Raw genomic sequence first — 14,693 nt, 5'->3', positions numbered from 1 at the left:
TAATGTTTTACAGAACAGTAAACAAGTGTCATTGAAGTAAGCCTGCAGGTTCTTTTTATGTTCTGGACCAGTTAACCTTCAAGTATAGGCAGTTATCGTTAAGATCTGAAGCACTCCGTACGCAAATTGATGTTTTCTTTATAGCCGCAGTAGCACCTTCTATAAACGCTACTAATCTCGTGAAATTTTTAGATGTTGTAGTCGAAAACAAAATGAAAATTATCGTTAGTTTACGGCAGATGCAGACAATCGAACACGACATTTTACTTGCCACAAGCACTACATAAACACAGATTTTCTATGCATACGTAATACACAACACTAGTAACATACGAAAATTTAAGTTTATTCATTTTGATACACAATGAAATACGGCATAAAAGTTTCTTTGAATGAGGTGGCTACTCCGAAATTTTTATCGAGGGAAAACGATGATAGTAATTGATGGTGTAGAACAAAATACGTTTCTCATCATACACAAGTTACTAAAATACGGAATATATAGCAACACAAGAACGGATTTTGATAAAGTTGACACCAAAAAATGTTTAAAATTGATGTGAAGTTTTAGGACGTGACTCTTTGAGGAGAATTTATCTGTCATAACTGATTTTACTTAGACACGAAGGAAATAGAGGAAGTCGGTCTGTACACGAAATTATGAGTAAATAGCCATGGGAAAGGTTACGGTGTGGAACATAATACAGCTGAAGGTGCGTTGGTAAACCTTTGCGAAAATTCTACCGATGCGTTCCACAGACAGATTATCACTCTAAGGGTCTATGGAATATACAAGGTAATTTTTTTCTACCATGTACAAACTCTAATGGTTGATCAATGAGAGGATAAGGAACAAAAAAAGTATAATGATATCTGGAAATGGGTGGTCCCTATGCCAGAGACCATTTATTCAATCATTCTTTGTTACAGAAGCTGCAGTGTAATACCATGCAGCTGCAGTTACAGTATGCATGATATCCTCCTACTGTTTCTCGCACATCATGACCTAGGACGCAGGAAATCATTAAGGACGTACCCAAAATGATCGGACACTAGAGTTGGAAGAAAATGTAACACTGTGGAATGCGACCGCCATCTCTGTACCAGGCAGGTGACTGGCCTGTACGGGGTAAGCCAGACGACCGTGTGGGACATTCTCCATGACGATTGTTACTACCGTTATCACTTACACGTTGTGAAGGGAGACGAAAATTTAATAGTCATGGGTGACTGGAATTCGAGAGTAGGAAAAGGGAGAGAAGGAAACATAGTAGGTGAATATGGATTGGGGGTAAGAAATGAAAGAGGAAGCCGTCTGGTAGAATTTTGCACAGAGCACGACTTAATCACAGCTAACACTTGGTTCAAGAATCATGATAGAAGGTTGTATACATGGAAGAACCCTGGAGATACTAAAAGGTATCAGATAAATTATATAATGGTAAGACAGATATTTAGGAATCAGGTTTTAAATTTTAAGACATTTCCAGGGGCAGATGTGGACTCTATTGGTTATGAAATGTAGATTAAAACTGAAGAAACTGCAAAAAGGTCCGAATTAAACGAGATGGGACCGGGATAAACTGAAAGAACCAGAGAGTATCAGGGAGAGCATAAGGGAACAATTGACAGGAATGGGGGAAAGAAATACATTAGAAGAAGAATGGGTAGCTCTGAGGGATGAATTAGTGAAGGCAGCAGAGGATCAAGTAGGTAAAAAGACGAGGGCTAGTAGGAAGAAGAAGAAGTATTGAATTTTATTGATGAAAGGAGAAAATATAGAAATGCAGTAAATGAAGCAGGCAAAAAAGAATACAAACGTCTCAAAAATGAGATCGACAGGAAGTGCAAAATGGCTAAGCAGGGATGGCTAGAGGACAAATGTAAGGATGCAGAGGCTTATCTCAGTAGGGGTAAGATAGATACTGCCTACAGGAAAATTAAAGAGACCTTTGGAGAGAAGAGAACCACTTGTATGAATATCAAGAGCTCAGATGGGAACCCAGTTCTAAGCAAAGAAGCGAAAGCAGACAGGTGGAAGGAGTATATAGAGGGTCTATACAGGAGTGATGTACTTCAGGACAATATTATGGAAATGGAAGAGGATGTAGATGAAGATGAAAGGGGAGATACGATATTGCGTGAAGAGTTCGACAGTTCGCTGAAAGACCTGAGTCGAAACAAGGCCCCAGGAGTAGACAACATTCCATTAGAACTACTGACGGCTTTGGGAGAGACAGTCATGACAAAACTATACCATCTGGTGAGCAAGATGTATGAGACAGGCGAAATACCCTCAGACTTCAAGAAGAATATAATAATTCCAATCCCAAAGAAAGCAGGTGTTGACAGATGTGAAAATTACCGAACTATCAGTTTAATAAGTCACAGCTGCAAAATACTAACGCGAATTCTTTATAGACGAATGGAAAAGCTGGTAGAAGTCGACCTCGGGGAAGTTCAGTTAGGATTACATAGAAATGTTGGAACACGTGAGGCAATACTGACCTTACGCCTTATCTTAGAAGAAAGATTAAGGAAAGTCAAAACTACGTTTCTAGCATTTGTAGACTTAGAGAAAGCTTTTGACAATGTTGATTGGAATACTCTCTTTCAGATTCGGATTGTGGCAGGGGTAAAATACAGGGAGCGATAGGCTATTTACAATTTGTACAGAAACCAGATGGCAGTTACAAGAGTCGAGGGGCATGAGAGGGAAGCAGTGGTTGGGAAGGGAGTGAGACAGGGTTGTAGCCTCTCCCCGATGTTATTCAATCTGTATATTGAGTAAGCAGTAAAGGAAACAAAAGAAAAATTCGGAGTAGGTATTAAAATCCATGGAGAAGAAATAAAAGCTTTGAGGTTCGCCGATGACATTGTGATTCTGTCAGAGGCAGCAAAGGACTTGGAAGAGCACCTGAACGGGATGGACAGTGTCTTGAAATTAGGATATAAGATGAACATCAACAAAAGCAAAACGAGGATAATGGAATGTAATCGAATTAAGTCGGGTGATGCCGAGGGAATTAGATTAGGAAATGAGACGCTTAAAGTAGTAAAGGAGTTTTGCTATTTGGGGAGCAAAATAACTGTTGATGGTCGAAGTAGAGAGGATGTAAAATGTAGACTGGCAATGGCAAGGAAAGCGTTTCTGAAGAAGAGAAATTTGTTAACATCGAGTATAGATTTAAGTGTCACGAAATCGTTTCTGAAAGTATTTGTATGGAGTGTAGCCATGTATGGAAGTGAAACATGGACGACAAATAGTTTTGACAAGCAGAGAACAGAAGATTTCGAAATGAGGTGCTACAGAAGAATGCTGAAGATTAGATAGGTAGACCACATAACTAATGAGGAGGTATTGAATAGGATTGGGGAGAAGAGGAGTTTGTGGCACAACTTGACTAGAAGAAGGGATCGGTTGGTGGGACATATTCTGAGGCATCAAGGGATCACCAATTTAGTATTGGAGGGCAGCGTGGAGGGTAAAAATCGTATAGGGAGACCAAGAGATGAATACACTAAGCAGATACAGAAGGATGTAGGCTGCAGTAAGTACTGGGAGATGAAGCTTGCACAGGATAGAGTAGCATGGAGAGCTGCATCAAACCAGTCTCAGGACTGAAGACCACAACAACAACAACATCACTTACAGTGTGTGCAGGGCCTATTAGCGACAGACTTTCCACATAGGGAACAGTTTTGTCACCGATATTTTCACCAGGCAACCACGATCTGTGTCATCCATCCTATTCACAGATGACGCCACCTTTACGTGAAATGGTATCTTCAACTCTCATTACAGGCATCTGTGGGATGGTATGCAGAAAGCCCATGGTATAGTGACAGCGAATCACATGCATCGGTGCAGCCGGAACGTGGGGGCGGGATAATTGTCGGCCATAATTTGGGACCAGTCTTCCTTCCTCGTCGCCTAATAGGCCGGAACTATCGGCATTTCTTGCGGGCGTCTTGCTGGAAGAAGTGCTATTGATGAGTCTAATGGTTATGTGGCTGCTACATGATGGGGCTCCAACCCACTCTGCCGTTAACGTCCTTACGCATCTCAATCGTGTCTTATCTGGTTGATGTACTGGGGAACGCAGAGTCCATTCCAGATGTGGAGACACTGAAGCAGCGTATTCATCCTGCCTATGACGCTGTTCGTATGCAGCCTGGCCGATGTGAACGTGACAAACGGAGCACACTACTGCGCCTATAGACGAATGCGTTGAGGCACATGGAAACCATTTTCAGTACATACTGTAGTTGTCGGTGCGTGATACAGCGAGTATTAGACTGCAGTCTTCGTAACAGTGTATGATTGAATAAATGGTCTCTAGCGTGGAAATCATTCATTTCCGGACGTAAGTTCGTTAGAGCTTTCTTGTTCCGTACCCTGTCATCGATCAATCCCTTGAGTTTCTACACGGTGGTAAAAATCACCCTGTATACGCAACATGATGACCAAATGGCATTCCAACTGGAGCTTTCTACCATACCAAAGGCAATGATACGCTGATACCCAACGATGTTGCGTAGCTCCGTCGCAGTATTCTTATGACTGCCCTGTGACCTGAAGCAGTTACCCCAACAAGTTGACGCCTGTGTGTACCACGGGTGGGTCTCGCCCGACTCCGCCAGTTATGCTACTTGCATAGCAATACCGTCTGACGTACGTATGGCCTATCATGCAGGAGCATGAACAAATGAGATTTCTGAACAAATGAGGTATATTTATTTAATATCTTCTCTCGCTGTTGTAACAATAGAACAATAGAACCTCGATATATTCAAGTAGGCTACTACTCTAGTGTGTTTGAATAAGACAAGCAGGCAACAGGTGGCCCAGGCAGCTGGAGGGAAACGCCGACGAGGACGTCTCAAACCAGAAATAAGACCACTGTGATTAAATAAACTAGCACCGAAAGAACCACTTGGACTATGAGTAACGTATGAAACACTTATCTGAGTTGTCGGCTGTTAATCTATGTACGAAGACTTCTGTATACGATTCCGGAAAATAAATTCGTAAAAATCTCAGTGCAAAACTTAAACATTTACTTCATTACTTCACAAAAAATTGCTGTCCATTATCATACCCAGCCTCATAGGAATCGAAAAAAATATAATTTTTACCTGTAACGGAAACTGGGCGACTGTAGCCACTACACATGACCACCGCCACAAAAATGCGGATGAACCAACTAGCGTTTCTGCGGAACATCACGGAAGGTCGCAGGTGTCGGGGCAAGTAAAAAACTTTTCCCTCAAAATAACTTTACCGAACTTGCATTCTGCTGAAGAACCTGAAATTTTACAAACAAGTGTAATCACAAAACACAATTCTTTGCAACTACCTGTATAGTAAATAAGCGTAAATTAATCTGAATTACACCATTATACAAGATGTATATCATTCCGTTGTTCCGAATATACAGGGTGATTCACGAAAGCATGCAAATATTTCAATATGTTATTCTACAAGTAAAACTAAAGAAAAAAGTTCGTGTACACACAGGTCCGCAAATGTTCATCTACGGAGTTACGGCTAGTAAAAGATTTTGCCTGAAATTTACCAACATCGGTAATATGAAGCCATCGCAAAACTGTACGAGGTTACAGTAAAGCACGATTTGCATTTATTTTGTTGTTGTTCATCTGGTGAAACTAATAAGAGATGCTCCAGACGCGTATCTGCAGTAGTTTTTCAGAACATCCAGTGAAGCAAACAAGTAATGTCGTAAAATTTTTAATTTATTACTTGGCCCAATTTGTTTTTTAAATTCGAGGCGACTGCACAAAGTGTTCAGCAGAAGTTGTGGAGAATTTAATTTTGAAATAATGATGCTAATAACGTTAACTGAAACTGTATGAATTAGTCAGATAATCTGCTTTTATTAATACCATATCACACGTGAATTCATGTTACAGCGGATAAAACAAAGCTCAGTGTTAAGGAAGTTGTACAGTGGGCATACAGTTTCACAATACATTCACAATAAATGTTCAAAAACGTGTCCACCGAGTTCAATGAATGTAGCTACATATGTATGAACTGATTTTGTTGCTCGTTTCAGTTTCACAGGGTTGTTCTTAATTTTGCCGATTGCATTCATAACGCGAGCAAGTAATGCCTCACGTGTATTGACTTTGTCCTCATAAACTATGTCTTTCACCCATCTCCATACAAAAAAATGGATTGGTGTTAAATCGGGCGATCTGACTGGCCACAGACGTCTAGTATCTCGACCAGTCCATTCATGGCGAAAATGTTCATTTAAATGTGTGGTGACGGGTTGGCGAAAATGGAGGCGCGCCGTCATGTTGAAAACACATATGTAATCGCGTAGCGAGTGGAACATCTTCGAGCAAGCGGGGCTTTAATTCTCGAAGGAATTGTAAGTACGTCTCGCCAGTTAGACGTGCTGGGAGAATATTTTGTTAGATTCATCATATCAACGACGATGAAGTAAATGGAAATCTTGCTTTACTTTAACCCCTTACAGTTTTGAGATGGCTTCACACTAGTGAAGTTGCTAAATATGAGGCAAAATCCTTTATTAGCCGTAACTCCGTTACTAACATTTGCGGAACCATGTTTATATGGACTTTTTCTTTAGTTTTACTTGTAGAATAATGTATTGAAATATTTGCGTATCTTCGAGAACAACCATGTATACTGGCTGATGAGCTGCACTGTTTAAGACAGACACTTTCGAAACAATTTAAGAGATCATTATGATATTTGCACTTGATTAATTCTGAGAAACTGCTGTATGAGCGACGAATAGTCCCTTGTAATACTCAACTTGGCTTTTTCAAATGAAACCATAGTATATGTCTATACGTGGTGATCTGTTATGCAGAGGGAGAGAAGGACGGGGCTGTGTCTCGCCTACAGCAGTGGCGTTAGCCAGCTAGACGAGCCTGAGGCGGCTAGGGACACGCCAGCGTGTGCTTCCGAGTGTGCTGCTGGCGGGAACTTTGCTCTAAGAAACACAGGGTGAATCAGCAGGCGTCATCCTTTTTCAAAACTATCGTGACTGTTATGTTATTTGACGTATGTGTATGAACAACTTACTAGTGGAAAGAGCAAACTCTCTAGTTTTACACGGTTTCAGCTAGGTAGCAGCGGTGTGCGCCCATTTCAGTTCTAGTAAAAATGGTGTCGGGACACCAGAAAGCGCTTTGTGTTCTAAGTTTTGGGGACTGCGGATCAGTTATAAACGCTCAGCGCGACGTTCGTGTGGAACATCCCATACCACAGAGCAGCAGACAGAGAGGTGAACAATTCCAAGAAACAGGTTGCGTGTGTAAAGGCAAATTGCCGGGGTGCCGTCGCCGAGTGTCTGACACAGACGTCGAGCGCATCCGCCATAGTTTCTCAAGGAGTCTGTTCGTCGCACAGCTCGACAGCTCAACATGACCCCGATGTTCGTCTGGCGTGTGTTGCGTAGACGTTTACATACGAAACCGTACGAAATTCAGCTACTGCAAGCCCTTCGTGAACGTGACAAACGACAGCGTGTGTAGTTCTGTAATTTCGTTCTTAGCAAGATGGAGGATTACAGTTTTCTCCCACGCTAAGCGTTCAGTGACGAGGCAACATTCCATGTAAATGGAAAGGTGGGCCGTCAAAATGTGAGAATATGGGGTACGGAACAACCACATGAAATTGTACAACATGAGAGGGACTGTCCAAAATTGAATGTGTTTCGTGCAGTTTCACGGGAAAAGTTATACGGTGCAGTTTTATTTGCCCATAATTCTGTTACAAGAAGTATATATCACGATAAGCTTGAAAACGTTCTTATCTCACAGATGGAGACTGATTTGGACGACTTCTGTAAAGTTTGGAAGGTAGGAGACGAGATACTCGTAGAAGTACAGCTGTGAGGACGGGGCGTGAGTCGTGCTTGGGTTGCTCAGATGGTAGAGAACTTTTCCGTGAAAGGCAAAGGTCCCGAGTTCGAGTCTCCATTCGGCACACAGTTTTAGTCTGCCAGGAAGTTTCATTTCAGCGCACACTCCGCTGCAAAGTGAAAATCTCATTCTGGAAACATCCCCCAGGCTGTGGCTAAGCCATGTCCCCGCAATATCCTTTCTTTCAGGAGTGCTAGTTCTGCCGGGTTCGCAGGAGAGCTTCAGCATAATTGTTGCCTGTACAGAAGAACTTATTTGTATATGATTTACATTTTCGTTAATATATTAGGTAATAATGCACAGCTCATGGCTACAAAATGACTGTGATGACTTTAAGATTATTTTGAATTTAGTGTAAAGTGTGTGTGTGGGACAGCCCGTAAATCTGAATATTTCTCAGTGTTAAACGTCGACTCAGTGCAACGCGATGCCACAGAGAATAACGAAGGGCTTGAATCACTGCGCTTGTTGTCTTTGCGTCTTTCAGTCTTTGGCATTCCGTCCTTTAAGTTTCGGCAGCTTTATGTCTTGGAGGGTCGTTCCGGTGATCTCACGAGAGGTACATCTGGTCGGCGATATAGCCGTGCGATTTAACGCGAACTGTTTCTGGGTGCAGAGCGTTGGACTTGCCTTAATTTATTGAGCTCTGCCCCACACTTTACCTTCGTGCATCATCTGGAATACTCTGAACACAATTATCTCATTTATGTTGGAGTACGTGTTGGAACTTTAGCTTCATACTTGTGAGCATCAAGGCAGAAGTGAACTTGCAAGGTGATAATTATTAAAGTACATGAAATAAAATAGCCATTACTGATGAACGGTTTGCCTTAGGACGTTAAAACTGCACGGTTGGCAGCGGGACACGATGGGAATTAGTATGCGTTTGGTTTGGTTTACCAACGGAGCCCACTTTCATTTGTATGGGTTTGTCGCCGCGCGGGATTAGCCGAGCGGTCTTGGGCGCTGCAGTCATGGACTGTGTGGCTGGTCCCGGCGGAGGTTCGAGTCCTCCCCCGGGCATGGGTGTGTGTGTTTGTCCTTAGGATAATTTAGGTTAAGTAGTGTGTAAGCTTAGGGACTGATCACCTTAGCAGTTAAGTCCTATAAGATTTCATACACATTTGATTTTTTTTTTTTTTTGGGGGGGGGTTCGTCGATAAGCAAATTTGGTTCATTGGGGGGATCGAGAATCCGCATTTGGCGATCGAGAAGTCTGTTCACCCTCAACGGGTGACTGTGTGACGTGCAATGTCCAGTCACAGAATAATCGGTGTGATATTCGTTTGGTGACTATCATACGGTACATGAAATTTTTGGAAAATGATTGCACCCCACTATCCAAACTGACCGTGAGTTCGATACGATGCATTCCATGCAAGACGGACTTCGACACCATCGAAGCTGGAGAGTGTCTGATGTCCTGGAGGAGCACTTTGGCGACAGCATTCTGGCTCTGGGGTAGCCAGAGGCCACTAGCAGGGGCCTCGATTGGCTGCCACATTCTCCCGATCTGAACACATCGGACTCCTTTTTGTGCGGCTATATTAAAGATAAGATCTACAGCAGTAACTCCGAGACTATTAGTGAGCTCAAAACTGCCGTTCAGCTCATCGACAGCATTGATGTTCCGACACATTAGCGTGTGATGCGGAATTTCGCTATTCGTGTCCACGACATCATCGGCAACGATGGAAGGCGTATCGAACATGTCATAACCTAAATTCGAATACCTGTAGTGACGTTTACACGTTGAATAAAGTGCGTGCACGACCAGTAGGTTGCGAGCAATTTACGACTTTTCTCATATAGTCTAGTAATTGTCATCCTGTAGATTATGTTGCTACAGCTGATGTTATTGGTTGCATGTGATGAAGAGCAGTGAACGATGAAACTTCCTCGCAGGTAAAAACTGTGTGCCGGACTGAGACTGGAACTCGGGACCTTTGCCTTCCACGGGCAAGTGCTCCACCAACTGAGCTACCCAAGCACGACTTGCGATCTGTCCTCACAATTTTACTTCCGCCAGTACATCGTCTCCTACCTTCCAAACATCAGCAGTGAACTATGTTATGCATCGTGTTTAGTGAAGGAAAAAAAAATTTCTTCAAATGTTTGCACATAGGTTTTGACAGTCACTGCTTTGAGAAATAAAACTCTGCATGCATATGTTCTGCGTTTATGCTGTAATTCTGCTCTTTATTTATGATTGTTTGTTAATAACTTTGCTTTGAATCCACACTGACGTGAGATCACCATTCACTGATCTTCAGTAATATCAATAAATATTTATGAATGTTGAACTATGATCCTATTGTTTTTGTCAGCGTTATTAGCCCTATGGTTTTCTTTGTCCATTTCTCAATACTTCGCCAAACAATCTATAAACTGTTAGACAAATAGATCATTTCTTATCTGCGTACCGGTGCATTAAAACGCCGGTGTGCGACCAACCTCTGTGACATATAAAGGCGAGCCAGCCTGTAGTGCAGGTCTGATATTCTGGCCTTGCGACGTTCAGCCACCGCTGCCAGAAGATAGGGAGGCGACTCATTTGTAAATAAAATGTACAGTTTAGGATTTATCTGTTTTGAACAGCGAACCGAAAGCTTTGTTACACGTAAATTCGCGAATACCTTTGACAGTAGCGTAATACGAACTTTTCTACTCTCAGTACACTACTCCAAAATTGGAAAAATAAATTATTTAATGAAGCAATTCAATTATACTGCTCCGCAAGTTCTGTGGACAAAAGAAAATAAGCTGTATGATTCAACGAATAGGAAAGATACATTACATCTGCTGACTTCAAATAAAATGCTAAGTAGTTTTCTCCTTCTGCTAAGTCAGTGAAAGTATTGAAGTGATATGTCCCCACATTACGGAATCTAAATGTGGCATGACAGAGATAACCGACATACTAAACTTTTTTCCCAAAATTGTTTCGCTGAGGAAGATATTACAGTGGTTCCTTATTTAATTCTTCAAGCGAACGTCCGAATGACAGGTATCGAAATAAATGTCCATTGGACACAAACTACTGAAATCACTCTACAGAGGAATATCCACTGGATCTGACAGAATGTCGATGTTTCTATTTAGAGTGAGCGAAAGAATTTTCTCCTCTTCTAGAAGCAATGTGCCGTATGTCATTTCAGGAGTGAAGCGTTACTAGATGTGGAATTGTCTCTTTACAGTTGCTAATTCTATTAGAAATAAAAGAAGGAACTGGAACGCTATCTACAACTTATACAGAAATTGTACTGCAGTTATAAGGACATGAAACGGTAGTTTTGAACCCTATAGCGCACGTAATTCAATATACACTAATTATGAAATGTTGTCGAATTAGATGAAGTGATGAGTAGAAAATTAGGTTTGGAAATGAGTCTCTAAACGTAGTTGAAAAACTTTGTTATACGGACTGGAAAATAACTGTTGATACCAGATATAGATGGGATATAAAATGCAGACTGGGAACAACACGAAAGGAATGACTGAAAAAGTGGAATCTGTTAAAATCTGATATCAGTTTAAGTGTTAGTTACTGGTAACAATTTGTCAGTTAGTGATATCTGTCACGAGTGCAGCCGAGAATGGAAGTGAAACATGGACGACAAATAGTTGAGACAAGGAAATAATAGTACATTTTGAAATGTGGTGCAACAGGAGGACATTGAAGATTGGATGGGTAGATGGAATAACAAGTAAGAAATTACTGAATCAAGCTGCAATAAAATGTAATTTATGTCACAACTTGAATGAAAGAAGAAATCGATTGACAGGATAAATAATGGGGCATAAAGGAATCGTCACTTTGCCAACATAGGGAAATCTAGGAGCTGTGGAGGGAAATATAATACTGAATACTGTAAGCAGACTGAAACGAATGTAGGCTATAAAAGTTATGTAGACATGTTGAGGTTTGCAAAGAACGTATTAGTGTGGACAGCAGCATCGAAGCAGTCAGTATTGGTGCTAAAGGCCATGGCTACACCCAAGCGTTGCTGGGAAGTGGATTAATATGGGGTTAGAGCCTGCACTGATGACAGATGACTTTGCACATGTTGCTCTGGTGGCTGCCAGCATTGTCAGTAGACTGGATATCGCTAGGGATGTCCTACACCTGAACAGAACTGGGACGAGAAGATTGGTACAGCGGATGGGTCTTGGGTGTTGCGATGCGTTGTGAAACACCTCTTGTCACTGGCAGTAGAAATAGGTCTTTGTTAGGCAAGTCCATACAAAAGGTTCCCCTTCCTAAATACTATCTCCAGTAATTTAGAAAATTTTCAATCAATCATGAACAAGATAGATTGTAACACACCTTCAACACATGGTAAGGAGAAGAGACTAATGAGAAAAGTAATATAGGACACTTCACACACTTAACAAACGTTCACCAAAACATGCAATAGATACAAAATAAAATAGAGCAATTTCGAGTTTCAGCCGTTGAACTACACAGTATTCTCCGTCACTGAGCATTGGGGTGGAGACTCAGAGAAATCGAACATGTAGTATTCTCGTTGTATGAAAGGACAGACTCTTATTGTATGACTACTACAAATTGTGGAGGATCATGTACTTTTTTCAGAGAGACATCACAGTTCGAATCAAGATATGGCCTTAGTACTGTAAGTGAAGAAAAACTCTCCCATACATCGGCCATTGAATGGACAGGTCCTAATGACGCCAAGAAATTAACCACCACGTGTGCGTATCGATTTCCTAGTGATAGTGTGGACACTTTTCTCATTAAATTAACAGAGGTACTAGCTAAAATCTCAGGTACAAAAGTCTACATACTGTTGTGTAAAGACATAAACACAGGTATCATAAATGAAACTGGTAGCATCCTCATAAATATTCTTCAGAGTTTTGGGATGTCCCAGTAGGTCAGTAGTAGAAAAATGGTTACTACAATGACGGCATCAGTGAATGAATATGTTGCCAAAAGTATGGACAGAGAATTGTGTGATATAGCTGTCAGAGCGTTTCTGTCAAATAACAGTAAAATCGGGTATGGAAAAATTCGCTACATTGCAAGCTTATGAAACACATTTATCAGATATCAGTATACAAGATTCTCCAAATGAACCAGAAAACCAAACAGGTTATGAAGTGTACAGAAAAATGAAGGTAAATGTAAAATCCTCTAAATTCTCAACATTATTTAAATTTAATTTTGAAAAGCCATTTTGAAAATCACCCAATTCAGTAAAATTGTCTTACAAAAACAAATGGATAACAGCAGGTATTAAGAAGTCCTTCCAAATCTTTCAGTACCTCATTTACATTGAAAAGAGTAATAATGAGTCAGAATTATTAAATTTCTATCGTGGGTGATAAAAGATTTAGAAAAAGTTGCTAACGGCTGCAAAAAGTCATAAGTACACTGTTGTAGCTACAACAGCAGAGCATGAAGCTGGTAAAAATCTGCAATAACTAAAATATAAAAGGTCTGTAGGACTAAATGAAGTAACAATCTGTGTACTAAAACATTGCACAGAGGGTGTACAAGCACCCTTAATAAACACAAGAGACAAATTCTTTACATCAGAATGCTTAAAACAGGCAAGAGTTGTACTCCTACTAAAGAGAGGTAACCAGAAGGCATAGAAAATTAGTGCCTATTTCGCTGTTGTGTCCATTCTCGAAAATAATATAAACAATTATGAAAGACAGATTAATGAGTTACCTGGATACATACCAAATTTTGAGTGAATCATTGTTTGATTTTCGATGTAGTAGGAGTACAGAATCAGCCATACGGAAATTCACTAATGATGCTTATCCCCGATATTATTCAATCTGTATATTGAGGAAGCAGTAAAGGAAACAAAAGAAAAATTCCGATTAGGAAATAAAATCCATGGAGAAGAAATAAAAACTTTGCGGTTCGCCGATAACATTGTAATTTTGTCAGAGACAGCAAAGGACCTGGAAGAGCACCTGCACGGAATGGACAGTGTCTTGAAAGGAGGATATAAGATGAACATCAACAAAAGCAAAACGAGGATAATGGAATGTAATCGAATTAAATCGGGTGATGCTGCGTGAATTAGATTAGGAAATGAGACACTTGAAGTAGTAAATGAGTTTTGCTATTTGGGGAGCAAAATAACTGATGATGGTCGAAGTAGAGAAGATATAAAATAAAGACTGGCAATGGCAAGGAAAGTGTTTCTGAAGAAGAGAAATTTGTTAACATCGAGTGTAGATTTAAGGCTCAGGAAGTCGTTTGTGAAAGTATTTGTATGGAGTGTAGCCATGTATGGAAGTGAAACGTGGACGATAAATAGTTTGGACAAGAAGAGAATAGAAGCTTTCGAAATGTGGTCTTACAGAAGAATGCTGAAGATTAGATGGGTAGATCACATAACTAATGAGGAGGTATTGAACAGAATTTGAGAGAAGAGAAATTTGTGACACAACTTGACTAGAAGAAGGGATCGGTTGGTAGGGCATACTCTGAGGGATCAAGGGATCACTAATTTATTATTTGAGGGCAGTGTGGAGGGCAAAAATCATAGAGTGAGACCAAGAGATGAATACACTAAACAGATTCAGAAGGATATAGGTTGCAGTAGGTACTGGGAGATGAAGAAGCTTGCACAGGATAGAGTAGCAGGGAGAGCTGCATCAAACCAGTCTGTGGAATGAAGACCACAACAACAACAACATGCTCTTGACAAAGGTGAGTGTGTCACACACAGTTTTTAGATGCTTTGACCATAACATTCTACTAAATAAGTTAGAAGCAT

The 14,693-nt window shown here is 40.8% G+C and overlaps 1 protein-coding gene across 1 annotated transcript in view; it reads right to left on the bottom strand.

Moving 5' to 3' along the window:
* The window catches only part of LOC126210406 (speckle-type POZ protein-like), a 517,155-nt gene extending 511,852 nt beyond the window's left edge, over positions 1-5,303 (bottom strand). Inside the window, exon 1 of the mRNA XM_049939652.1 lies at positions 5,140-5,303. Within this exon, the coding sequence (XP_049795609.1) occupies positions 5,140-5,227 (88 nt within the window). The 5' untranslated portion in view covers positions 5,228-5,303. The remainder of the gene's footprint in view (positions 1-5,139) is intronic.
* Between the last annotated feature and the right edge of the window lie 9,390 nt (positions 5,304-14,693).

This window comes from Schistocerca nitens, chromosome 10, assembly GCF_023898315.1.
Source record: "Schistocerca nitens isolate TAMUIC-IGC-003100 chromosome 10, iqSchNite1.1, whole genome shotgun sequence".
NCBI lineage: Eukaryota > Metazoa > Arthropoda > Insecta > Orthoptera > Acrididae > Schistocerca > Schistocerca nitens.
This window is presented reverse-complemented; position numbering and strand designations above follow the sequence as displayed.